Raw genomic sequence first — 27,920 nt, 5'->3', positions numbered from 1 at the left:
CTTTTAAAAATAATTCTTCAGCTGGCGGGGGACCCCAACCCCCGCCAGCCGCGGAGGTCTTCAAAGTTCTTGTTCGTCGTCCTCCTTGGCCATGCTGTACGTTGCTGATTCAGAGTCTGTCTGACGTCGCACCACGTTGTACGCGCGTAAACGTGGTGCGACGTCAGACAGACTCCGAATCAACAGGGTACAGCATGGCCACGGAGGACGACGAACAAGAACTTTGAAGACCTCGGCGGCTGGCGGGGGTTGGGGTCCCCTGCCAGCTGAAGAATTATTTTTAAAAGCAGGCGGAAGCGGACCTCGGCTGGCGGGGGTTGGGGTCCCCCGCCAGCAAAGGTAAACAACATTAGCGGGGGAGGGTTGGCGGCGGGAGGGGGGCCAGGGCGCAATCTGCAGGGGCCCAGGCCCCTGTGGCCCCACGCAGATACGCCCCTGGTGAAGAGTACTGAAGCCCTGTTGGCTGTAACCCATCACTGTGTACCAGTATTCAAATGTCGAAGCGGTTTACAATAAAAAAAGAGCAAAAATAAGTTTGCAGACTGGAAAAGATAACTAAAAACCAGGTAGACACAATAGGGAGACTTGTTATATAGTATGGTTTATGGTTTGTTTGAATTTGCTGTACTACCATGACGAACTGGCAGCTCTCGGTGGTTTGCAATAGTTTAAAAAAAAAAACCAAAAGGGAAAAAAAGGAACTACAAAAATTGACAGGAAGTGGATAGATCAAGGACACAAAGGAGCGGGGATAAAAATAGGGGAAGGAAATTAATGTAGAGAGGGGAACAAGATGGGGAGAGGAATAGTCCGAAGTAGAAAGAAATGTGTGGGGGGGGAGGAGGAAGGACAGCAGCAGGCAAATTGCAACGGCTCAGTTTGAGGTGAAGGCCTTGGCAAACAACCGAGACTTCAGTGTTGATGTGAAATTTTTAAATGATGTTTCTGCATGGATATCTAACGGGAGGAAATTCATGTGGAAAGGGGCAGTGAAAAAGAAAGGGAAATGGGATTTGATATACCGCATTTCTGAGGTTTTTGCAACCACATTCAAAGTGGTTTACATATATTCAGGTACTTATTTTGTACCAGGGGCAATGGAGGGTTAAGTGACTTGCCCAGAGTCACAAGAAGCTGCAGTGGGAATCGAACTCAGTTCCACTGCACTAACCACTAGGCTACTTCTCCACTCAGGCAGTGTGACGAGTAGATTCCAACTGAGCAAGTTTAGGGCCAGTTAAGACTAGATGGTGTTTAAGTGAACGGAGGAGGGAGGACTGGTGAGTATGGAATAGTGAGAGAAGCGAGGTAGTAGGATGGCCAATCCTGTAGTATTTAAATTTGAGGACTAATAATTTGAAAAGTATACATTGGTGAATCAGTAACCAGTGATACTTTTTTAGCAGTGGGGATAGATACATGCTCGGAACAATGAGCATGACATAATAGCTGAATGGCTGTGTGTTGCAGGGACTGCAGTTTTTTAATGGCCACTTCAGTAGAACCTAAGTAAATAATGTTGCTGTAATCTAATTTTGTAAAGAGCAAGGTGAGAAGTAAGGAGTGAAAGATTTCAGAAGTGAAGTAGTGATGGACTGTGCGTAGTTGGCGGAGTACAAAGAAACCTGTTTTGCATACATTGGAAATCTGAGAAGTGAATGATAAATGTGAATCGAAAATGACTCCGAGGTATCTATGATCTAACATTTTTATTGAGGATGACACAGAAGAAAGATGGTCAAAAATGTACAAAAAAGGAAAATAGCAAACCATACAGAAGGTACAGAATGTAAAAAAATCCATCATCAAAGACATAACATTTTATCCCCCTCCACCCTCTAAGGATTAATGTGAAACAAAGTGGATTGACCCAAAAACAGAAAACAAAATAGGGAAAAATACTGGAGGTTAATCAGAAAACCAGAAAAAATACTGGAGGTCAATCAGAAAACCAGAAACAGAGAGAGTCATCTCCCAGTCTCAATCCAGTAATGAAATAGTGAAATCTGAAGTGCCTGGACTCTTATAACACTCCAGAAAAGCTTGGAGGAATACAACAGGCAAAACTCCCATCTCTAACCCCAAAGTTTAATAATAATAACTAGTAAAAAAGGCCGTTTCTGACACACATGAAACGGGCACTAGCAAAGTTTTCCTCGGAGTGTGTATGTTTGAGAGAGAGAGAGAGAGAGAGAGTGTAAATGTGCAAGTGTGTGTGTGTGTCAGAGAGAGAGAGTGAGACTGGGTGCGAGTCTGTGTGTGCCAGGGGCCCCTCCCTCCCTCCCAGTTCCAGGTTCCCCCCCCTCCCTCCCTGTTCCTGGGTTGTTTCCCCCTCTCCCTCCCTCCCAGTTCCAGGGTCCTCCCCTCCCTCCTGTATTGTTTTTCTTTTATTCCCTCATGATGTGGTTCTCTCTCCCTCCCTCCTTTCATGTGCAGCCTGTTGCGAATTGGCAGCTGTCCTGATTTCCCCTGCCTCCCCCTTCTTCCGCTTCATCTCATGCTTGTGGCGCTTCTGACCTTTATCCTTACTGTGACAGCGATTGGCGCATGCTGTCTGCAGCTAGTCCTGGAGTCTTTCCTCTGCACGTCCCAACCCCTGTGTAAACAGGAAATGTCATCAGAAGAAGGGCGAGATGTGCAGGACAGAGGTACCAGAGGCAACTGTGGGTGGCGAGGGGGTTTGATGCGCTGAGGGGGGGGGGCTTAGGTGATGCGCCGAGGGGGGGGGGGGAGTTGATGTGCTGAGGGAGTGGGGTGCTCCTGCTCCTGATTGCGGCGGCCTGGCTGCTGCCTGCCGCCTGCTGTTTCCCATCGACATCCCCGGCGATGACGTGATCCGCGTCCATGTCATGCGCCCTGCCCACTCCCTGCCAGCCCCGCAGGGGTGTGGCCACCATCGCAACGGGGACGTCATCCAAGGCTTCGGAGCCTAGCAGACCAACTGTGAAGAAGGCCACGGACACAGGCAGGCAGACGCATAGAATGTTGGAGGTGAGAATTATTATATCGGATAATAAACCCTCTAGATGAATTCTATGGGTTAGGTACACCTAGCCAGCCCATGGCATGCGCTGCAGAAGGATGACTCCGAGGTATCTACAAGACTGGTTGAAAGCAGACCTGAAAAGTTGAAGTGGAAGAAACGAGGTATAAACACCTCCTGTGAACCAGCAAGCTACAGTTTTGCCTTTGAGTACTAATTTATGGTCAGATAACCAGTCGGCGATGCGTTTAAGAAATCCCACTAGACCACCAGGACTTGGAGCTAGAAGTCCGGGGGTAAAGGAGTGCTTTATTGGTTCTAGGGGGCATGGGGATCCACTGAAAACTAGGAATTTTTGGTTCGGGGAGGGGCTGAGAGGAGCAATGGGAGGGAGCACAAGCAGGCAGCCTTTGCAGCTGCCTATGTTTTCCTCTCCAACAGCTCCAGAGCTACCATAAAAAATCTAGCTCATTACAGCTAGGCACTCTGGAGCTGTGAATCATACAGAATGCTCATATAATAGTAATGAGCTGGTTATAATACATTTGCATAGGGTCCTCGTTAGCTGCTAATGGCACATTTGTTTTAAAGAAGGGTAAGCTGAGACTTAAACAATTGGAGCATTCACAAGAAAAGAAGATAGAAGAGGGAACTCCACAAACTGTTTCAAAGGACCAGTAAGAGATAACAGAGGATACAGCAACAGAAATCGTTAACTGTATTTACTTAACGGTCTCAATTATTGTAGCAGTAGGTCCCTAATTGGCCAAGCAAAAAAATCAAACAGACGTTAATGAGGTCATTTCTTATTCCCTCCCAATGCTCAAGAATAACTCCAGCTCATGATTCTTTCTTTAAAATCTGTTGTTTTTTATAAAATTTGGAAGCAGAAGGAAGCCCGTGTGAGTCAGAGCAAACCCAAAAGTGAAAGCACACATCGGCGCCTGTTTCCTGCATTTAAATATTTATTTTGTTACATTTGTACCCGCGTTTCCCACTCATGGCAGGCTCAATGCGGCTTACATGGGGCAATGGAGGGTTCAGTGATTTGCCCAGAGTCACAAGGAGCTGCCTGTGCCTGAAGTGGGAATCGAACTCAGTTCCTCAGGACCAAAGTCCACCACCCTAACCACTAGGCTACTCCTCCACTCCAAGTTCCAAGTTAAAAAAAGAAAAAAAAAATTGAAACATTTTATATTTAAAGATACAGAAAACAGTTGAAAGTGTGCTTCACATGGGGGTTTGCCTAGTGCATGCACCCAGGTACTGAGTTTACCGCAAAACTCGTCTGCACATGCGCCAAGTTCCCCCCCCCCTGCTTTCACTTTTACAGCGTGCATATAATTTCCTTTGAGCATTGGTGAGCTACGTTTCTGTGCTGTTCCAGCGGTATGGTTTCTGTGCTGTTGGCTTACTGCGGGAGTTCTGAGCATCGGCCTGTAAGGGTCTTTATTAGGGCTCAGCCCCTCCCTTCCCCACCCCCCTGAAGGCCTCTCTTAAGTTATCAAAGCATCCCAGTGATGTTAGAAAGCATTTGCAAAAGATGATGGCATGGGGGTCCTGTTAAATAGAGAGTGACACCGTAATGGAGATTTAAAAAAAATTATGCAGTACTACTGCGGTAACGATAGGACGTTATGTGCTGGTGCTGTGGGAGTGGGGACCATAGTTTTTTATCTCTGCAGTAACGGTGATAAAGATCTGGCCGCTCGCTCCCCCTCTACCCCCAAAGTCTACCTTAACTTATCCTGGAGATCTAGTGGCCTCTTTGAGACAGGAAAATAGCCCACTGCTCTACCCAATATGGGCTGCCTCTTCAAAATGGCTGCTGAGACTTCAGATGGACATCTCGGCAGCGATATTCGGCAGAACAGCGACAATGGGCAGGAAAGAGTGGACTTCTTTCCTGCCATGAAGAGGCTACTGGATCACCAGAGCCGGGCAGCCAGCCCAGCAGGCCAGCAAGCCATTTATCATCTATGAAGAAACAGTTAATCATCCACTGTCTGCTGGGCAGCCAGCCCTTTATCCACAGGGCTTATCAGGGTAGCATTTATAGAAATACCCCTAATGGTTTCTGAAAATGGCAACATTAGGTGGTGGGGGAATGGGGAATTGGGACATAATATACCGGCTTTCTGTGGTTTTTTCCAACTACATTCAAAGTGGTTTAATAGTATATACAGGTACTTATTTGTATCTGGGGCAATGGAGGTTTAAGTGACTTGCCCAGAGTCACAAGGAGCTACAGTGGGTGTTGAACCCAGTTCCCCAGGATCATCGTCCGCTGCACTAACCATTAGGCTACCCTCAGTAGGCGGGGCTATTTTACTGTTTGATTATGGATTAAAAAATGAGCTATTACTATTAGTGTTTCATTATCAGTGTTAAATATTCTCCGAGGACAAGCAGGGCGTTAATTCTCACAAGTAGGTAATGCAGCACCGTGTTGTCTGGGCTTTTTAACTAGCCATAAGAGCTTTTGTGGAGCACAAGAACCGTGGAATTTGGAGTGTTTTCTGACTCTTTTTTTTTTTTTTTTAATAATTTAATTATTTATTAGTTTCAAAAAGTTTTTAACAAATAATACATTTGAAACAGAAAAGGTACCTTCGTCAATTTTTACAAAGAAATCTCAATCCAATATTTAACTTTATGACTAAGTACTCTCCAGTCCACAATATCTAATCCAAGATTTACTACTAAGAGGGATTACCACTAATTAAATAAAAGGAAAAATAAGAACCGATCTATGACGGTATCTTCTTTCATTTAAGAGCTTGACCTCATAGAACTTCTGGCGGCTATGAACTCAGATAATTGAACAGATTCATAAAAAACATATTTAACCGATTGATGACAAATTATGCATTTACAAGGAAATCGTAACATAAAAGTAGCTCCCAGGTGGAGCACCCCTGGTTTTAACAGAAGAAATTGTTTACGCCTCTTTTGGGTATCTTTACATACATCCGGAAATACGGACCTTGAGTCCTAGGAATCTTTCTCTCTACTTTTAAAGAATTTTTTCATGATTAAAGTTTTATCCATGGCTAAAGCCAAAGTAACTAATAAAGTTGCGGAACTTATTAAGTCTGCTGTTGGTGTTTCTAAAATTGCGGAAACGTCCAGTGACTGATCCATCTGTTGTTCAGGTTCTTCAAAATTTTTATTAGGTAAGTAATATACTTGAGTCATTGGAGGTAAAATGTCCTCTGTAAAACCCAGATTTTCTTTCAAATACCTATTTATCATTTCTCTAGGAGTAGCAGTAACTACCCTAGGGAAATTCAAGAACCTCAATTTTTAGATCTTTGAGCATTTTCCAGGTTTTCAATTTTTCTTCTCACATTAGAAAATCTTTTACAATATTGTTTTGCAAATCTCATGATTTCTCTGAGTTTTCAGTCACTGTATTTATCTTAGCCAGCATTTCTTCTTTTTCCAATTCCAAACCCTCAGCTTTCTCTTCAATTTTCCTTACCCGGGACTCAAGACCTTGAATTTGAGGGCATATAGCTTTACCCAAATTAGTAATTAATACCCAAAGACTTTCCAGGGATATCTCTACTGGTCTCTCTTCTAAAAAGGATAAGGTACCTTGCATTTGTAATCCTCCGGTTTGTAACTTCTTCACTTCTGAGTCCATAGCCTTCTCCTTCGTTCCTCCCGCAGTAAAAGTTGTATTCTCCCAGTTCAATTGAGGGCTTTTGTCTCCCTCAATTCCTTCTCTCTCCAGGTTGCTTTCTCCAGCTCCCGCTAGCTTCGAGATGCCAATTCCTGGCTGTTTCGGAGTCGACGCCATCTCTGGAGAGGAAACACACTGGGGTTGCGGGGGAGGAGCCCGTTGATCGGGGCTGAGGGTAACCTCCAGCAGGGGCGGCGTCTGAAGCCCTCCATTCGTCGCAGACGCCGCCAATCTGCCACCCACTGATCCCGTCGGCACCGTCGGTGTCCGCACGAACAAGTCCATGGGGCCAGTCTGCGAGGAGAGAGGTCGGTTCGGGGGAGCAGCTGCCGCCGCCTTCCCTCTTCGTTTAGGCATCGGGAAAAGGTAAAACAGCGTGTGGACAGACGATCGGTTCAAGCGGCCATCTTGGATCTCTTTCGACTCTTATCATGCAGAACGAGGGATCTCTTCTACATCCCAACCTTCAGTCTCTGGACCCTCAGCTGGATTTTGAGAGCCTAGATTTGCTTCACTTGGTCTGTCAAAAGGTGTCTACCAAGTCTTGCTGGCTTCCAGGAAAGATTACCTAAGAGGTGTTATTCTTCAAATAGAGAGGTTTGCTGTCTGGATACGGGCAAGTCCTAGACCTGTTTACTGTCCTACAGCGCCCCTGCTTGAGTACCTTTGGTATTTGTCTGAGTCTGGTCTCAAGACCACTCCATAAGCTTCACCTCAGTGCAAGTAGTGCTTATGAGCAGTAGAGGGTAAGCCATCTCTGGACAACCTCTAGTTCACTTCATGAGAGGTTTGCTTTTGTCAAAGCCCCCTATTAAACCTTCGCCTGTGTCATGGGACCTCAATGTCGTTCTCACCCAGCTAATGAGAGCACCTTTTGAGCCACTGAATTCCTGCCATCTGAAGTACTTGACCTGGAAAGTCATTTTTCTGGGTACTGATATTTCAGCTCATACAGTCGGTGAGCTTCAGGTGTTAGTAGTGGATGCACCTTATATTAAGTTTTATCACAACAAAGTAGTCCTCCACACTAAGTTCCTGCTAAGTTTGTGTCTTCCATCTGAACCAGTCAATTGTCCTGCCAACATTCTTCCCCTGACCTCATACCCATCCTGGCGAGAGCACCTTGCACACCAAGTGTGCATTGCCTACTATGTGGAGCAGACAAGGCCCCACACACAGTCCGCCCAACTTTTGTTTCTGATGATCCCAACAGGATGAGGTATCATTGAGAAACACACAATCTTCTAATTGGCTGACAGACTGCATTTCTTTCATTTATGCCCAGGCTGAGCTGACGCTGGAGTGTCATAGCAAGCCTCATAATGGTCAGAGCCATGGCTGCATTGGTAGCTCACTTGCGTTCCAGACGCCGTTGAAGAAATTTGGCAAGGCTGCAACATGGTCTTCAGTCCAGACATTCACATCATATTGCTGCCTTCAGTAGGATACCCAACGCGGTAGTTGGTTTGGGCAGACTATCTGATTGGGGTCTAGAATCCAAATCCACTCCCCTAGGCCCGTTTTATTCTGTTCCAGGCTGCACTCTCCGCTCAATTTGTATATAATTTCAGGTTGATCTGAGTTATGTCCTTGCTGTTGGGAGGTCCAATTGACCAGTGTTTGTTGTTTTCTGTGAGCTTAGATGCTAGGGATATCCCACTTGTGAGAATTAATGCCCTGTTTGTCCTCAGAGAAAGCAAAGTTACTTACCTGTAGCAGGTATTTTCTGAGGGCAGCAGGTTTATATTCTCACAAACCCTCCCACCTCCCCTAGGAGTTGTCCCCTATTTTAATTTTTTTTCTGCTGTAGTATTTAACTGCGGTAGCCTCGCATGAGCAGCAGGTGGGATGGTACCAGTGCATGCACAGAGGAGCATGTCTTGCACTCCACAAAAGCTCTCGTGGCTTGTTATAAAGCCCAGAGTGGGCACCGCGGCACCGCGTACCCAGTGTGAGAATATAAGCCCTGCTGTCCTCAGAGAATACTGCTACTGGTAAATAACTTTGCTTTATTTGTCTTTTAGACTATAGACCGAAGTTGTTTATTTACAGTGCCTGTTAGTCCCATAACATTCTATTAAAATCTTCTTTGACCATGGAAACACAGGGAAGAAAATTAAGACACTGGGGATGTTGAGGAGTCGGGGACTGAGAATTGGGAACAGTGAGAGGATGGAGTTAGAAAGTCTGCTTGATGCGGGATGGACTGGGGACGGGAAAAGAATTTTGGTTGCTGGAGGGAATGGGGATGAATTTTTGTCACTGTGTCACTCTCTGCTGCCAGATTCCCCTGTTATGAACATCAGCATGTTGGTTAATTCCAGAAGTCATTGAAAGTGCTTTATTGTTAGGGGTTATTTGTGTTCTCCTCCTTCTCTCTACACTTTGTAACGTTTGGATGAGAGGCTGTTGGAACTTTCATTAGCTTCTTTATCTCCTCTTTTCTCTGTAGGCATCCTGTCCATGGCTGGCATTGCTTGCTCTGTGAAAGTTAATATGAGACACCTTTTTTTGTTAATGGTAGGTTTGCATTGAGTTGGATAGCCTTTTCCCATAGTTTTAAAGCTTGAAGTTTGTGCCACAGCTTAAGATAAGGGTTTAAAAGAGGAATTGTGAGATATTGATAAACACAGAATTTTAAAATAAAATAAAAAAGAGCAAACTTTAATAGCTAGTCTCCATAGGTTTAAATCTTGAAGTTTCTGCCACAGCATAACAGATAGTCTCTAGAAAGCACAGAAGGGCCCAGTTCAGTCTTCATTCCCACCAACCCCTAGCTCAACTCTTCATTTATAGTCAATTATTCTAATTAAGACGAGGGGAATTTTCAATTTTCATTAGTCTGAATTACATTTAATTAGTTTCCAAGAAGCAAACCCTAAATAAATTGCAAATTACAACAGTCAAAAGATCATTATATTCATCTGATATCCCTAGTTCCTTAAGAAGTTTTAATTAAACAACTCTATAATATTAAGATACAGACAGTAGTCCAGCAGCGAGAAGAGTGCTATCCAATCTTTTGCATTGTGTCACATGTATGATTATCTCCCATTTGTGAGATGTCATGTGTGTGCTTGATGCAAAGAGCTCCGTTCCTCTTGAGGCTAGAGTAGCAGACTTGGAGGAACTGAGGGAGACAGAGAGGTACATAGAGGAGGCCTACAGGGACAAAGTCCCACGTCCAATCTGGCAGCCCCTGTGCTGCCTTGGAGAAGGGATGCCTCCTAAATGGACAACATCACGCTGGTGAGGCTGGAAGTAATCCTGTAAAAAGGACCAGCACACCAGGGAATGCAATATCCTTGGGCACCAAGGATGTGTCTCCAGGAGCTACTGCTTAGGTGGGAAGGGTTAGGACAGCTTTTGAAGTGGGTGATTCGATTATTAAGCATGTAGATAGCTGGGTGGCTGGTGGATGTGAGATCACCTGGTGACTTGCCTGCCTGGTGCGAAGGTGGCGGACCTCACGCGTCACCTAGACAGGATTTTAGATACTGCTGGGGAGGACCCAGCTGTCTTGGTACATGTAGGTACCAATGACATAGGAAAATGTGGGAGAGAGGTTCTGGAAGACAAATTTAGGATCTTAGGTAGAAAGCTCAAATCCAGAACCTCTAGGGTAGCATTTTCTGAAGTTCTACCTGTTCCACGCGCAGGGCCCAAGAGACAGGCAGAGCTCCATTGTCTCAATGCGTGGATGAAACAATGGTGCAGGGAGGAGGGTTTTTGATTTGCTAGCAACTGGGCAACATTCTGGGGAAGGGGGAGCCTATTCCGAAAGGATGGGCTCCACCTTAACCAGGGTGGGACCAGGCTGCTGGCATTGGCGTTTAAAAAGGAGATAGAGCAGTGAGGGAGACAAGATGGTATCTTGAAGAGAACGCTATAAAGCGGCCCTCTAACCCGTTTTTCCTTAAACTCAATATTAAATAACTGAATCAATGCTGAAACAGAGGGGTAAGCAGCGAGTGATTCCCTCCACAGCTGCGAGATCTTTGGGTCTGATGGACCTCTTTACTAAGCCTGGAGGAAGTTCGGGGTCAAGCTCCTCATTGCTGGAAGGGGTGATAGGAGGTTTCTCGCTTCCCCAGCTAGAGGCAGAGACTACTCTTAGCCCCGAAGAACGAAGGCCTCCGACGATGCCAGCATGGGGGTCGGCAGCAGGGGCAGGAGACACCCAGCGTTACTGACCCAGGAGTGCTTCCTGCAGAGGGGTCCGTTGCCAGCCTAAGACCGCCGAATATCGTCGTCGGAGATAAGACAAGGGAGAGAGCCAGCGTTTTGGAAGATTCAACTGCAATTCAAGTGGAACAAATACCTGAAGGGGATTTATCTGAATTAATAGTGACTAGTAAGTCATTTTTGCCTCTTAAGTCTGCAGTAATAACTCTTGACTCTATATGGGAGGTCCTAGTGGGGCTAGAAAATTCTTTTTCTCAGAAAGTGCTTTTGGTGTCCCAAGCTGCTAAATCGCCTGTGGAAAAGATTACAAATTTAGAAATAAGGATGAGCAAATACTGAAAATATAAAGTCATGTCAGCAGACTCAATATAATTTGATAAAAGAAAATGTTTCTACTACATCAAAGGTTGAAATTTGGAAAACCAACTAAGAGCCAAGACACTTAAGTTGATTAATTTTCCTAAAACTTCATCGGTGGCTCTATTAATAATGTTTAAGAAATATTTGTCAGAAATGTTATGTTTAACTCTTTTTTTATTAACTGAAATCATTGCTGACATCAACGGCATACATATATGTCCATATACACATTTTGTCAGAAATTTTAAAAATTCCTGAACAAGCATATCCACCTGTATCAAAAATTTATTATTTACCACCATATAAAAAAGAGGAACAAAAAGAAAGAGTGGATCAAAATGAACAAGGAGCAGAAGTTTCATTTGACATATTGAATTAACACAAATAATTCAAGAAGAGGAGAAGGGGACACCAGCTACATTAATACTCTTTTGTCTTGGAACCTGACCGGGACTGAGTACTCATACAATTTTTTCATCATAGAGATGAACTTTTTATGAACAATAAAATTAGAATATTTCCTGACATTGCTAGAACAACACAAAAGAGACGTCAAGCATTTCTAAAACTCCGTCCTAGGGTCCTACAGTTGGGAGGATTATTCTGGTTAAACTTTTCCATGTAAATGTATGTTAAAAATTAACTCAGTTAAATATATCTTCTATGATTCAACTCAATTGAGTGCTTTTCTAGATTCCAAGCTGGTTGTCAGTCCTAAGCAACAACTAGTAGCCCTATCTACACCAACTCCGTAATAGGAAAGTCAGGCTTATTATGCGTCTCTTCTATTTCCTAGCTGAATTTAGTGAAAAAATTATTTCATGAAATTGTACCTTGTTTTCTTTCCAAATTGTGGACTTGAAATGGATGAGATAGAAATGTATTTACTTATATTTTGACTTGATGGTAATGATGTTTAATTCCGTTCCATTTTACATGGCAAGAGATTTCTTGTAATTATTGTTAATGCTTATAAATAAATAATAATAAAAAAAGGAGATAGAGCAACTTTTAAACTAGAGACTGGGGGAAGGCCGACAGTCGCTCAAAAGCGCATGGTTCAGAATAAGGTATCTTTTAAAGATATCACCAAAACAGGGAAGATAGGGTATCCCAATAGTGAGGTTGCAAAAGAGACCGTAGTAGATCAGGTGTCCTTAAATAAAAATAAAAATCAGACAAAAGATAGCAGTTTAATACAGTCAAGTACTAAGCATGATGTAAATAAGAACAACAAACATAGTATGAAAAGTCTATATGCAAATGCCAGAAGCCTAAGAAATAAGATGGGAGAGTTAGAATATATTGCACTAAATGAAAAATTAGATATAATAGGAATCTCTGAGATGTGGTGGAAAGAGGATAACCAGTGGGACACTGTCATACCGGGGTACAAATTATATCGTGGAGATAGGGTGGATCGAATTGGTGGAGGGGGTAGCATTGTATGTTAAGGAAGGCCTTGAATCAATAGATTGAAAATTTTTCCTTCGCTTGTCGGCTCCTGTACCAGCTGCTCCATAAAGCAGTCCTTGATTTCGTCAAGGAATTTTACGTCCTTAGCATGCCCTGATGTTACATTTACCCAGTCAGTATTGGGGTAATTGCCCATTATTATCGTGTTGCCCAGTTTGTTAGCCTCCCTAAGTTCCGATAAACATTTCTACATCCATCTGTTCATCCTGGCCAGGCAGACGGGTAGTACACTCCTATCACTATCCTTTTCCCCTTAACACATGGAATTTCAATCCATAGGGATTCCAAGATGTGTTTTGTTTCCTGCAGAATTTTCAATCTATTTGGTTCAAGGCCCTACTTATCATACAATACTACCTCCACCAATTTGATCCACCCTATCACTGCAATATAGTTTGTACCTTGGTATGACAGTGTCCCACTGGTAATCCTCCTTCCACCACGTCTCAGAGATGCCTATTATATCTAATTTTTCATTTAGTGCAATATATTCTAATTCTCCCTTCTTATTTCTTAGGCTTCTGGCATTCACATGTAGACATTTCAAACTATGTTTGTTGTTCCTATTTACATCATGCTCAGTACATGACAGTATTTTGTCTGATTTTTATTTTTATTTAAGGACACCTGATCTACTATGGTCTCTTGCAACCTCACTATCAGGATACTCTATGTTCCCTGTTTTGGTGTTAAAAGGTACTTTGTTCCGAACCATGTGCTTTTGAGCGAATGTCGGCCTTCCCCCAGTGTCTAGTTTAAAAGCTGCTCTCTCTTGGCAGAATCTTACCCTTACTCTTTGGTTGGAGGATTTTCAGCTTTTTCAAATGGCTCCGAGGAAGAAAACTCTCTCCTGCTATTATTTATGCTTCTTATTGTGTTTTATTGTTGGAGCAGCATAATCTTGGGGGGTGGGGTTCTTGTTTTTATTTTTTTTTTTCAGCTAGTACAACACAGGATGAAATGTGGATCCATAGCAAAATAACGAAGAGCAGGTTTTTGATGACAAATTATGTGTGAAATTTTTCTACTACTTCTACAAATGCAATCATTTCAGCAGAAATTGTTTAAAATGACACTTTTGACCAGTATCTGCTTTGTACCTAGTTGATTTACAATTAGCACCTCACTAGAACCCATGTGTGTGTTCAGGAACTTGCATGAATAATATCCATACATACATAGTCAACAAAAAATGCCTCCACTTCAGATTTCTCAGTTTTGTTCAGAAAGCTAGGCAGTTATGGGCAAAACTGATGTTGGCAAATCAAGGGTCTTTCTTCTGCTTTTATTAGATTGTAAGCTCTTTGAGCAGGGACTGTCTTTCTTCTATGTTTGTACAGCGCTGCGTACGCCTTGTAGCGCTATAGAAATGCTAAATAGTAGTAGTAGTAGTAGTTATTATTATTGCTCCCGATGGTCTCAGATGCGGGGATGGTTTATCCTTATTTTTAGATACTGTGGACTCAGCTCTGTTTCCAATGAAGCATATTTTTTTTCTCTTACTACTAGCAAATTGTCACAGGATTTTTTTGTACTGAAGGTTTCGGGTGGCCCCATGGGATGGTGTCAATTGGCCAGCTCCTGGCGTCGTTATGCCACCTTGCACCCTCTCTGGAGGTCCCTTGCTAGGTCCATGAGCATTGAGTTTTGCTGCTCCATCTCCAGGCATCGAGCCATTGCTCAGTCTCTGGGCGTTGAACCCGGCTCCATCCGGATATGTCATGCCTGTTTTGCTATCAGGAGGCTGTGTCCCCGTTTTTGGGGGTCGTGCTTTGCTCCTTTTGAGCTGATGGCACCTGGCTCCCTCAAACCTTCACACTTTGCTCCTTTTTTTACGGGTCTTGCGCAGTTTCTGGTTGCAGAGCCCTGCTTAGTCTCTGGCAGTCAAGATGCTGGCTCTCCAGGCGGTGTATGATCTTGGGAATGAGGGGCTTCACCTCTGCTTAGGGGTATGGTTTCTATCTCTGGAGGTTGGGTGTATGGACCGCTCCTGGATACCAAGTTTGCCTGTCTGTTGCCGCCGGGGCTTATCCTGGCTTCAGTTGATGGCTTGCTCCAACGCTGAACCTTGTTCTTCTCTAGATGTCGAGTTTCTCTGTCACCAAGGTAAGCACTGGCTCCATCTGCTGGGGTTGGGCCGTGATTCGTCTCCAGAAATCGTTCAGAGGTCGGCCTCTGGTTTCCGCATCTTTCTCAGTTTCTAGAGCCTGGCCTTTCACCATAGCTCCTTATAGAGTTGAAAACCGTTCAGCAGGTAGCACTTTGCTCCATTTCCAGGAGCTGAGCCTGACCGCACCTCGGGGTGTGGGGTTTTACCCTGTATCTCGTGGTCTAGTCTGCCTCCATCCTTGCCTGACAGGCCGGGCTCTGGCTCTGCCAAGTGGGCCTGGCTTTTGGAGAACGAGACTGGTGCTGTTTCTGATTTTAAGTCCTGATTCCTTTTCTGGCTCGGGGGTTTGCTCTGGAGTATTACTCCCACCCTGGTGGCCAAGCCCAGTTTCCCCGCTAGTAGCTGAGCTAGAGGCCATCGCTGGTTGTCACCTGTGCTTTCTCTCTCTCGGTTTGTTGGGCATTGGTCTTCTCCATGGAGGTTGAGCTGTGAACAGGCACTGCTGGTGAGCCATGCTTCTTCCCAGGGGCTAGCCTGTTTTTCACTCTGGTTTTCAACTTTGTTCCATGTCTGCATAGCCTGCCTCTCTCCCCAGTTGTCACAGAGGCAGGAGTGTACTTCATGGACATATGGTCTCCTTACTGCTTTGGTATCGAGCATACTGAAAGTGAGGCTGCTGCACAGTATCCTTTATGGCAGAGCTTTGGTGTTCTCTCTATCTCCACCTGCTGGTAGAGGGACATAACCCACTTGTCTCTGGATTGATCTGTTGGGACTAATGGAAAGAAAATTATCAGGTAAGGACTAATTTTACCTTAGTCATTTATCCACCATTATTATTTTGTGCAAAAGATCTTTTCAAAGAACTATATATAAATAGGACTTATCTGGCAATCACTGTTCCTTGAAAATAGGGTACAGTACATACAGTTCCACAAAACTAATGCAGTCACATTTTGAGCTAAAGCTGCATCAGGACATAGCTGTGTGCTGTTGAAAAATTTCAAAACATCACAGAAATTCCTTTCTTAGAAACCTTTATTTCAGACAAAGCACACTTGCATTTTCCCCGATTACTCCAGGGCAAAGTTCTGTGTTCAGCACCAAGTGAAATTGCTGTGTTTATTGGGCATGACTTACTACCCTTTATATGATGATCCTCACCATACAAAAAAAAAGATGAAAAAATATTCATATGAATTATCGTCATTGACTATTTTGTATAGTACACATTTTTTTGGCATTGTTATATACCTGAAATGCCAGTTCTATAAGTAACATTGCTCTATATGGAATGTTATATATTTTTATAGTGTCTGGCTTTCCATCATGGAACAATGCAGAGTCACCATGTCTGGTGTATATCACTATGAAATGTGGAATTATACTGTTTGCCCTTCCCATTAGTTTTCTGTATTCTAGCTGTTGTGAGTAGCTGGAGATCCAGTGGATTTCTTGCAACCACGAATGTATTCCCATTGGGCAGACATGTTTTCATTGTAGGTATCCAGGTGGTTGCTACTCTGGGGTAGAAACTGTAGAAGGGACTGTTGCAGCAGATGTTATAAAATGTGCTTAACACTGAATGTTGGCAGTTGTGTTTTATCCTTTGGTTTGACGACCTCATATGTGTATTGCTACTTTCTGATGACACTCTCAAGCCTGTGAATTAGCAAAACTTCTTGTCAACAAAAAGTATCAGAATCTGCTGTTCCAGGATCCTAAAGCCAGCTGGAGAATTGGAAGTGTGTATGAGGTTGATCTGTCTTGTTTTTGAGTAGGTCGGATATTTTGGTAACATAACTACAGGAGCATGATGATGATTTCCTTCTGGCGTTTATATGTTCATTTGAAAGGAGATGAAACCATTATATCAAAAGCAGAACACCAAAAATCATGGAAGATGACATAAGAAAGGATGTGTTTTTCTATAAATAGCCTATCATATTGGTTAAGTTTGAGCATTAGGAGAACTTAAATACTCTTTTTTTTTTTTTTTTTTTTTTTCCCCTTCACCTGCAGTTGATATGATCCCAGTTCTCAGCATGTTTTATCTTTGCTCACGCACCTTGTTTTTCTTGATATAGGAGATGCATCGCAGGTTTGAAAATGCTCCAGACTCAGCCAAGACTAAAGCGCTTCAAACAGTGATTGAGATGAAGGTAAGAGGCTTGTTATCATCTACATGTCTGAGTACTGAGTCAGTTCTGCCCATAAACCAGAATAAAATATTATTCCTCAGATGATATGAAAGGTGTTCTGGGCTTTAGAGCATGTAAAAAAGTGAGCTTTCAGTGATATCAGATCTGTCAAGTTTTTATTCATACAGAGATTGCAGCTAACTTGATTATTGGACATATGGGTACGTGTCTAATAATTTCAGTTTAGCCAGCATTCAAATGAGAACAGTGTTGAAAGATTTGAAACTAATTGGTTTTCATTGTGCTTTAACATTTGGTGTAAGTACAGCATCTTGTGTTCATAAACATCACATGAGCTTCTGAATTTGTATTAATTAGACAAGGGCATGTGACAGGCAATAAGTTTCAGAAGCATTGTATACTTCTTATGTACTTTGTGAGAGTGCTTGTGTGTGTCAAGTATCTACCAAACCACTTTTCCAAAAACTCTCTGAGGGATCTTGCAAATATAACAAGGACTGATTTTTAAAAGAATACTCATTAACAGAGGTGGTTAATTTACTCTTACCCTTCATTTGATACTACCGTGACATGGAACGTTCTGATTGAAAAATTAAGGCTTGACATTCCCCCCCTCAGCAATCACAGCCAAATTGGTTGGGGGGGAGGATCATCAGAGGGACCATGGGCGGAGGTTTTGGCAGACTCTGTGGTAACTCTCCCTGAGCACGCTTCAGATTCTTTGAATACTGTTTTCTCTGGAGCTTGTTTTATTAATGCAGCAGGAATTTCTGTTAAAATGTCCCCAGTCCTCTCAGCTCCCTGTAGCTCAGGTTCGGAGCAGCAGCCTGATTCCATTTGGAGGTGCAGAGTGGCTAAGAACATGGGTCCGAGTGTCCGCCTTCTGGGGCTTCATGGCGCTCCCGAGAGGGATGACCCTACTGTGGCATAGCTCATCTGTAAAGAAGAGCTTCCTGCTCTGATTACAACAGCTCTGGAGGTGCTGAGCATTTTTTCCCCTGAGGCTCTCAGTACAGAGGCTACATATCATCCTATAATATTAGGCACTAAGAGACCACTCTAAAGCATTTCATATTCATGTGGCTATGAAGGTACTCATTTCTGCTCATTGGAAGATGTCCAGGATCGGAAGCTGGAATCCTCTCTTAAACTGTCATTTGGGGTAGCAGCGCTTGCTCCAGAGAGTGTGTTCCTGAGATGCCACAGCGCCTGTTCCAGAGAGTGAAGTTCCTCAGATGTTTCAGCGCTTTTACCTAAGAGTGTTCCTGAGATACCATAGTACATGTTACAGTGAAGGGTGCTCCTGAGAGACTACCGTGCTTGTTCCTAGAGTGATCCTGAAAGTGACCCTGAGATGCTACTACACTTACTCCTGAGAGTGTTCCTGTGAATGGTCCTGTTTTGTAGTGACTCATCAGGAACAGTTTGATTTTCTACTGTGGTCTAGGAGCTCACACTTCCAGCATTAACAGGAAGGAAAACAAACTACAAAAGTACAAGAGAAGGATCAGGGATCATCAGACAGAAACCGGAAGTGGCTTGTATTGGCTCTGCATACCTCTCTTTAAGAGCTGTGAGATCCTACCTTATTGGTTGTCTAGCCCAGGGTGGGTTTGATTTTTGAATCTGATAAATATAAACCATGATCTTCATGACTAGTCAAGAAGATTCTGCTCTAGGTCAAGAATATTCTGCCTAGGGAAAAGAACAAGAAAACTATAGTATAGACATGTTTTATTTTTACTGCATTACAAATGATAACACTATAAAGTATAAATGTATTTCTGCTCGTATATGAGAATTGAAGTAGTAATGTCAAATGCCCATCCAACAGCTCTGATCAATTAAGACTGTCAGTATACAAAAGATCCTGCATATTCAGACATGCTGTCTTTACTATCTTAAAAGCAGAAGCAATTTTCATGAGGCTGCTTCATTCAGGCAACCAGGCTTTGCTTTTTGTTGTTGTTGTTGCATTACTTGTATTTTGCATGCATCCCTGTCTCGCTGTGTCTTGACTAAGTGGCTAAGACCTGGAGGAGGAAATGAATAATGGCACAAAAAGACTGAGATTGTCCATCCAGTCTGCCCAGAAAGGCTTTCAGACTTACATTAGCTTCTCTTTCTAGGTTGTTTCTCTCCCACTTCTCTTCCATACCTGTTTAAAATCGCAGTGTAATCTTTTGTTGCTCTTTTGGAATGAAGTGCTGTTCTGTGCAGGTTAGCACAGTATTATGTTACCATCTTGTTGTTATTGAGGTTTATTGCTTTACTTTTTGATTTTGTTACAATGTTTGTCTCCATTTCTTTTGGAAGACTTTTCTGTTACCCTTTCTGTGAAAAACCTATTTCCTGATATTCCTTGGTCAACTTCCTTGGTAGGCACAATATCCATTATAACCCATCCACATTAGAGAATGGGGAAAGGGAAGACATGAAACCATTCATATATCTAGCAGGCTTCTTCATAGAATGAGAGGCTTAAACCAAGGTCATCATATGAAGATGAAGTGAGGAAAGTTCAAAGGAATGTAAGAAAATACATTTTGATAGGCATTTGGAATAGAGGTTTAGTAGAAGTGATAGAAGCAAAATCAACGATAAAAATTGAGCATGTCTGGGACAGTCGTAAAGGAAACATTCTATAACAGGGTGCTGCTATTACTGTCCTTATAGAATGCTTGCATAAACCTGCATCTTTGTGCCTAAATGTAGGTGCGAACATTTATGCATAAATGCTTGCACCTAAATGTGAAATTTACATGCACAAATAACAGTATACTGTAAGTTGCTCCCATAAGTGCCAGCCCCACCTATGGACCAGTTATGCTCTGCCACCTAACAATTATGCAGCATGCAAGTCGAATATGAGATTTTAGAATACTGTTTAGGCTCAATGCTATTTAGTATTTTATAAATGTATGTTGCAGTCAGTGCATAAATTTAAGAGGGCCTGTTAAAGAACTAGGGGAAAAATGACTGTGACAGAGCGAAAGGGAGAAGACAAAAGGCAGTAGAATCTTTCTGGCCTCACAATAGGGACAGATGAGCAGACTTGGTAGTCTGAGTTATCCTTCACTGCCTATGTATTCTGTTTCTGTATCCTGAAAGATAAATAAAACTAAATACTTAGGGGAGGAGTGGCCTAATGGTTAGTGCAGCGGGCTTTAATCCTGATAACCTGGGTTCAATTCCCACTGCAGTTCCTTGTGACCATGGGCAAGTCACTTAATCCTCCTTTGCCCCAGGTACAGAAACTTAGATTGTGAGCCCTCTAGGGACAGAGAAAGTACCTAATGTGTACAGTGCTGCGTACATCTAGTAGCGCTATAGAAATGATTAGTAGTAGTAGTAGTAAATATTAGCCCACAGAAGGAAAAAATGCCCATAAAGGGTTTTAGAGGTATAACTGTCTCTCTGTGCAGATTATTCTACTCTCATTTCCTCCTCCGTTGTACTGTAACTTTTCTATGGTGCTTGAAATAACACCAGGCTAGTATGTTTGTTTATTGAGGATTTGATATACCGCTGTATCTAAAAGAAGGTCAGAGCAGTGAACGATACATTATAAAATTGGAGAATAAAATCGCAGAAACAGAGCTTCATTAAAATAGGAAAGAAACAAATATGCATACTAAGGAAACATAGAAAATGGGAGGAAGGAAGGGGAATAGGAAATGGCAGATAAAAGGTAGGGTATAGTGTCTCAGAGCATCTTCAAAGCCAACACCTAACTAGAAACAAAATCAAAGGTCGTTTGGAAAAAGATTTCAGTTTAGCCTTGAATATGGGTAGAGAAAATTCAGATTTAATATTTGCGGGTAGGCTGTTCCAGAGGCTAGGGGCCAAGAAAATGAAGGTGGAATTCCAAGTGGATTCATAGTAATTATTTTTCTTTTATATGAAGAAATGTAGTCTAGGCTTAATCACCCAGGATCAAGAGTGAGAACTCTAAAACTGTGCTGAACAGATACCAAGTTGTAAGGGTGGTATATAATTTTTTTTTTTGTATTTGAAATATACAAACAAAGAATAAAAAAAGACCATAATCCACAAACAATCTTCAGATGCACCGTAACTCTTAAGTGTGCAGCCAACAGATTAGGAATCAAATAAACTGACCCTTGAACAGTCCCTCCCCACCTTCCCCCTCCCCCCACCCACAGGTCTATCATCCTGAGCCTTTTGTAGACCTAAAGTCACCTTTAAATACTAATTTATTTATTTATTTAGTTAGTTAGTTAGTAAGTACCCCGCTTTATCCCAAATAAGTTTGGTTCAATGTGGCTTACATCAAACTCTTAAAGCAAATTGCAAGAAGAGAGCTATAACGAAAATACAGTAAGGTCAATCATTTTGAAACAACAAATTAACTAAAAAAATAAATCACCCTCAGTGGTGAGAAATTCACTAAATAATAATGCTTCCTTGTCATCAAGCAGATGAATCCATTACGAGTGGGTTGTGTCCATCAACCAGCAGGGGGAGATAGAGAGCATTGAAAAACCATAGTGCCTCATGGCCAGCTAGCTCCATCTGCCTCTTCAGTATTCTCTATCTCTCCAGCAGGGTGGTTGCAGCTTGTTCAAGCTTCTTCAGAAAATCTGCCTGGGGTGGCTCCTGTGCTTTTGCCAGTTGTAGCAGGGGTGTTGTGGCTGATGGTGCCCACTTTAAAGGCAAATAGGTTAGCCCTTTCCCTGCCTTACCCGTCCCCCGATGTGGAAGTAGACAAATAGGCATGCCCTGTCCCTGTCTTTGCCCATGCTGTTGATGCAGGCACATAGGTTCGCCCTTTCCCTGCCTTTCCCACGCTACTGATCCTCCAGAGTTGGAAATTTGCCTCTTTCGCTGTTGCCTTAAACTTTCCTCACAGCGTTAAAAAAAAAAAAAAAAAAAGTTGCGTCGTGCTTTGGCGCTGCGATCCCAGAATAGAGGTTTTCTTCTGATTGTGCAGTGTGACCGGAGCTCGGAGACTCGGTCTGGTGAGGTAAGAGCATTTTCTAGCTCCTCCGGGGAGGGCCCGCGTTCGGGATGATTTTGGCGCAAATCCGCCATTTTGAATTTCTGCTGCTTTCGGCGATGGCTGCTGAGAAAGTAAAAGTGCTGTTCCGTTTGTGGCAAGCGCAAATCTGCAGCGGGGCTCTGTAAGGCGTGCTTTTCATACGGTAGAACCGGCCCAAGCATGGCGAGCGATGTTCCTTCCCACTCCGTGGAGCTGGCAGCGGGCGCCATTTTGGAAAGCATGGCTCGACCCCTGCTGAGGCGGAGGGGTTTGAGCCTGGAGGGGCGCCTTGTGTAGAGGCTAGTAAAAGAGCTGTTTCCCCCGGACTGGAACCGGGAGGCCAGGGTGAGCCATTTTCCCCTGAATTTGTTTTATTGCTGCATAATGCATGCATGTTAAGAAAAGCTCTTCCGCAGGGGTCCTCTGCGGCCCTGCTTTCTGTATCCCCTCCAGTGGAGTCTGGCCTTGGATACCGTCAGGCGCGCTTTCCCCTGACAGATGGCCGCAAGACACGCGCAGAAGGGTGGATTCCCCTTCAGAGAGTGGCGCACCCCCCCCCCCCCCCCACGGTCGGGATGTGAGGACTCTGAGGGGTGTGGCAGGCCTTCGTGGAGAGCCAGAAGAAGGTGCAGGATTGCCACCAGATCCAGATGATCCGCGGTGAGGATTTTCCACCGCGATGAGCTGCCAGCGCTTATTACTGATACCTTGCAGGTCCTCTCTATAGAAGACCCGGGGAGTACTGAGACCTCCTCCAGTAATCCGAGGATGGCAAGTACTAAGAAGCCTGCTCGAGCCTTTCCTTTGCATGACTCCATCCAAGAGCTTGGAGGTAACAAAAGAGAGGGAACAAAGTACAAACTAAAGTCCAAACAAAAAAAAAGCACCACAGGCCTTTAAAAATGGAACACAGTTCTTTAATGAATGAGCCTTGACAAAAAGACCCGACACGAGAGTGCTCCAGTTTCAGCCCAGGAAGAGGAAATCGCTCTTCTGGAATGTGCCTTATACTTGGCAGTGATAGGGAACTGACTCAATAGCTGTACATAAATTCTAGGTATACATCCCCTCCTACAATAGCCACAATATCTTGGTGTTGTTCAGGGGACTTTGGCCCAAGCGCCCGATGCACCCACTCAAAGTCGATGGAAGGGAGCTCTGCTGACCCATCTGCCTCTATCAAAAACAGTGACACATCTGCTGCATGAGAGCTGCCATATCCAATTCTCATTGTGCCTCAGGAACTCCACGTTTTGCACAAATTATTGCGACACACCCAATTTTCAGTGTTGTCAATTTTTGCAAGCAGATCACTGTACCGGGAATCCAGCGAGTCCACTCGTTTCTGTAAGTCCAACACATCTTGGTCATGTTGAATCACTTTCTCGTGAAATCATTAAGTTTGTGACCTATCTCATCTATTTTAGTATGCAAGCTAGCTGTGTGGAGCTTTTGTTTAAGCAACGCTAGTGCGGATTTAAGTTCTGACATCCAATCCATCAAGTCTTTCTGGCTAATTGAGTCTTTCCCAGGTAAGCTCAGTCTGATGGCAGCCACCTCCTTCACCGATTCCCCATGCGATGGCGAGGAAGGTTCCATGGTCGCTGCTGCCATTTTAGCTGATCCACCCTCCAAGGAGGCTGGCGTCCGATATGCATAAGTTTTAAGATCAGGTTTCAACTTTTTGCTGGTCATTGCGTTCGCCACTGATCATGACTTCAGTTGCTAGTTTGTAAGACAGACAAAAAGAGAACCTCAGTAGCACTAATGATAGCAAAAGACACAGGGCTTGGAGAAGCTCGTCGGCTAGGCTGCCATTAGCAGGATGATGTCACTTCCTCCTATATCTAAATAGTGCCCCTAGGCAAATCACTTGATTTTTTTTTTCCTTCACCTTAATTTAAGCACCTACATATTGGGTGAGCGTAATGCCAGGCCTTCCAGATTAAAAGTAGATGACCACCTGTGGGTTTGTGACACATGTTACACTGTCAGATATGCTGAGATTAGGTGTAGAAGAAAAGAGCTACCTGTAAATGTAAATAATAATTTAACTGTGTATTTCTTGTGCAGGACTCGAAGATCACATCCATGGAGCGTAATCTTCGTGACATGGAGGAGGAGATCCAGATGCTAAAGTCCAATGGAGCACTGAGCACAGAGGAGAGGGAAGAGGAAATGAAGCAGATGGAGGTGTACCGTAGTCATTCCAAATTCATGAAAAATAAGGTATTTGGAATTTGGAACAAATTTCTCAGAGCAGAAGCATCTAGGGATGTTTGTTTTCATGAGGTCACATGACTTGGTGTCACACACTTGCTCAGTTTTAGTGAGACCCATTGGTAGTGAATTTAAGGTTTTTTTGTAAGCTGCAGTATTCACACAGTAAGAGTGATGAAGTTGTGAGAAACTTGGCCTTTCTAAAGTTTTTCACTATTTTACCAATGGGATTATGCATTAACAATAGAAAAATATATGCAGATGTTACAGAAAATACAAATACATTATCAGACAAAATGGGATTATGCATTAACAATAGAAAAATATATGCAGATGTTACAGAAAATATAAATACACTATCAGACAAACTAAAAGAATGTACTACAAAACCATAATAGGACCAAACTACAAGGACACACACAAACTCTTCTCACTCGTAAACAAACTCCTAAATACCACATCAGTTACCTCTAATAATACAGACACCCCATCCGCAAGCAGCCTTGCGAACTACTTCAATGAAAAAATTATAAAGCTCATCAGACTCATGATACCTACCAATACCACTGAGTATACAAACATCCTTGAATGTCTAGACTCAAAACTTGGAGAATGCCCAGCAGATCGATTATGGACCAACTTTGACACAATATCGTCAGAAGAAACCTCACATTGGCTCAGTAAATACGCCAAGTCACAATGCAAATAGACATCTGCCCTAACAGCCTAATAAGATCTGCCCCTAAACAATTCAAAAAAGACCTCACGAATCATGTAAACCACAGACTTCAAAATGGTCTCTTTCCCACGGATAAAGGAAACATCTTACTGACTCCGCTACCAAAAGATGCAAAGAAAAGCACAATGGACCTAACCAACTATCGCCCAGTAGCTTCTATTCCACTTATAACCAAACTCATGGAAGGCATTGTGACGAAACAACTTACTGAATACCTAAATAAACACTCAATCCTACACGAGTCTCAATCAGGATTTCGGTCAAATCACAGCACTGAAACTGTTTTAGTGTCCGCAATGAACTCATTTAGACAAACAATTGCAACTGGAAACAACATACTCCTCCTACAATTCGACATATCCAGTGCCTTCGACATGGTTAATTTAGATTGTAATCTCCGTTGATCAGGGACTGTCTTTTCATGTTAATTTGTACAGCGCTGCGTAAGTCTAGTAGAGCTATAGAAATGTTTAATAATAGTAGTAGTAGTAGTAGTAGTTAATCATGAAATACTATTACATATACTAGAATACTTCGGAATAGGAGGCACGGTTCTCAAATGGTTCAAAGGATTCCTGACCACAAGATCATACCAAGTAACAACGAATGTGGACAGATCACCCCCATGGATACCTGAATGTGGAGTCCCCCAAGGATTCCCCCTCTCGCCAACCTTATTCAACCTGATGATGATACCTTTAGTCAAACTGCTAGCTAATCAAAACCTCAACCCCTACATATATGCAGATGACGTCACAATCTACATCCCGTTCAAACATGATCTAAATGAAATCACCAATGAGATTAACCAAAGCCTCCAAACAATGCACACCTGGGCAAATGCTTTCCAACTAAAACTTAACGCAGAAAAAACACAATGTCTTGTACTCACCTCACAACATAACACAAAACACTGCTCCACCATAATCACACCACACTGTTCTCTTCCTATCTCACAAAACTTGAAAATTCTTGGAGTCACCATTGACCGAAACCTCACTCTGGATGCCCACATGAAAAACACGACGAAAAAGATGTTCTACTCTATGTGGAAACTTAAAGAGATACATCTTCCGCACCCTGGTACAGTCAACAAGTCATCTGGACTACTGCAACGCACTATATGCGGGTTGCAAAGAGCAGACTATCAAAAAACTCCAAACTGCCCAGAACACTGCCGCCAGACTCATATTTGGAAAAACTAAATATGAAAGCGCAAAACCCTTAAGAGAGAAGCTCCACTGGCTCCCACTTAGGGAACACATTGCGTTCAAGATCTGCACGATTGTACACAAAATCATTCACGCGGACGCCCCAATCTACATGATAAACCTCGTGGACCTACCTCCAAGAAATGCTACAAGATCATCTCGCACATTTCTCAACCTACAGTTCCCCAGCTGTAAAGGCAGTGGTGTGCTGGAGCCGGCTCTGTCCGGCTCGCAAGTGCCGCTTGTTAAATTTTGACAGCTCTTGCGAGCCGGTTGTTGGGGGCAAGCCGGCTCCTTTATGGGAGGTAAGCATGGCAGGAAGGCGCCATCACAGGCCATGCTTACTTCCCCTGCTGCTCCGAAACATGTCCAACGATGTCCTTCGCCCCCACCCTCCCCTCCCACTCCCATCCGTCTTTTTTAATTACCTCCGTCGAAGCGCGCACTATTTAAAGCCCTGCTGCGTGCTGCCCGTCTCCAGGCTTCCCCTGCTTGCTTCGGATGATGTTCGTGCCCTTAGTCCCGCATTCTGACGTCATTTCCTTTTCCCGCGAAGGCGGGACTAAGGGCACCAACATCATCCGAAGCAAGCAGGGGAAGCCTGGAGACGGGCAGCACACAGCAGGGCTTTAAATAGCGCGCGCTTCGACGGAGGTAATTAAAAAAGACGGATGGGAGCGGGAGGGGAGGGTGGGGGCGAAGGACATCGTTGGACATGTTTGGGAGCGGGAGGGAAGGGCAGGGGAGGGAGGAGAATTGCTGGGTATGGATGGGTAGAGGGGGCAGGGAAGAGAATTGCATGGATGGGTAGAGGAGGGCAGGGGAGAGACTTGCTGGGCATGGATGGGTAGAGGGGGGCAGGGGAGAGACTTGCTGGGCATGGATGGGTAGAGGGAAGCAGGGGAGAGACTTGCTGAGCATGGATGGGTAGAGGGGGGCAGGGGAGAGAAGAGAATTGCTGGGTATGGATGGATAGAGAGGGGCAGGGGAGAGAGGAGAGTTTCAGGACATGGATGGAGGGGAGGGCAAGAGAAATTCTGGACATGGATGGAGGGAAGGGAGAGAGAAGAAATGCTGGACATGGAGGGAAGATAGAGAAAATGCACATGGATGGAGAAAATAGGCAGAAGCTGGATCCACTGTACAGTCAAGTCTGCGGAGGACCAGAAATTAAGAAGAAAGGAGGAAAGAAAAGAAATAAATGGAAAGGAAGCTCTGGAAACGGAGTCAAGGGAACAGATAGAGAGCAGCAGAATCAGATACTGGGCCAGCATGATCAGAGAAACAAAGTCACCAGACAACAAAAGTAGAAAAAAATAATTTTATTTTCATTATAGTGTTTGGAATATGTCCACTTTGAGAATCAGGTGCTAAACGTTAAAAGTTTATATTTATTTACTTATTTATGGCATTTTATCCCATATTAAACATGAATTAGATTGGAACCTGGGATCATTTAATTTTTTTTTCCTGGAGAGAGTAATGCATTGCCCCCCCCCCCCCCCCCCGGCTATAGCCAGCTCTGCAATTTTGGGGGGGCGCAGAGGTGGGTAGAGGGGCACAGAGGTGGATGGGGGGGGGGGGCGCCGAGGTGGACCGGGGAGAGAGCCTGTTGTTAAAAATTTACCAGCACACCACTGTGTAAAGGACTAAAATATAAGCAGATGCACGCCACCACCTTCTCCTACTTCAGCACGCAATTATGGAATGCATTGCCTACAGACTTAAGAACAATCGAAGAAACAACTGTCTTCCGCAAATCTCTGAAGACTTATCTCTTCAAC

General features: G+C 43.6%; 1 protein-coding gene across 1 annotated transcript in view; it reads left to right on the top strand.

Moving 5' to 3' along the window:
- ERC1 (ELKS/RAB6-interacting/CAST family member 1) overlaps positions 1–27,920 on the top strand; it is a 503,932-nt gene that overhangs the window by 138,363 nt on the left and 337,649 nt on the right. Inside the window, 2 exon segments of the mRNA XM_030214918.1 lie at positions 16,890–16,964; positions 24,040–24,195. Of these exon segments, the coding sequence (XP_030070778.1) occupies positions 16,890–16,964; positions 24,040–24,195 (231 nt within the window).

This window comes from Microcaecilia unicolor, chromosome 9 (genome assembly GCF_901765095.1).
Source record: "Microcaecilia unicolor chromosome 9, aMicUni1.1, whole genome shotgun sequence".
Lineage (NCBI taxonomy): Eukaryota > Metazoa > Chordata > Amphibia > Gymnophiona > Siphonopidae > Microcaecilia > Microcaecilia unicolor.
Note: the sequence above shows the minus strand (reverse complement) of the source record. Positions and strands in the feature narration are given on the sequence as shown.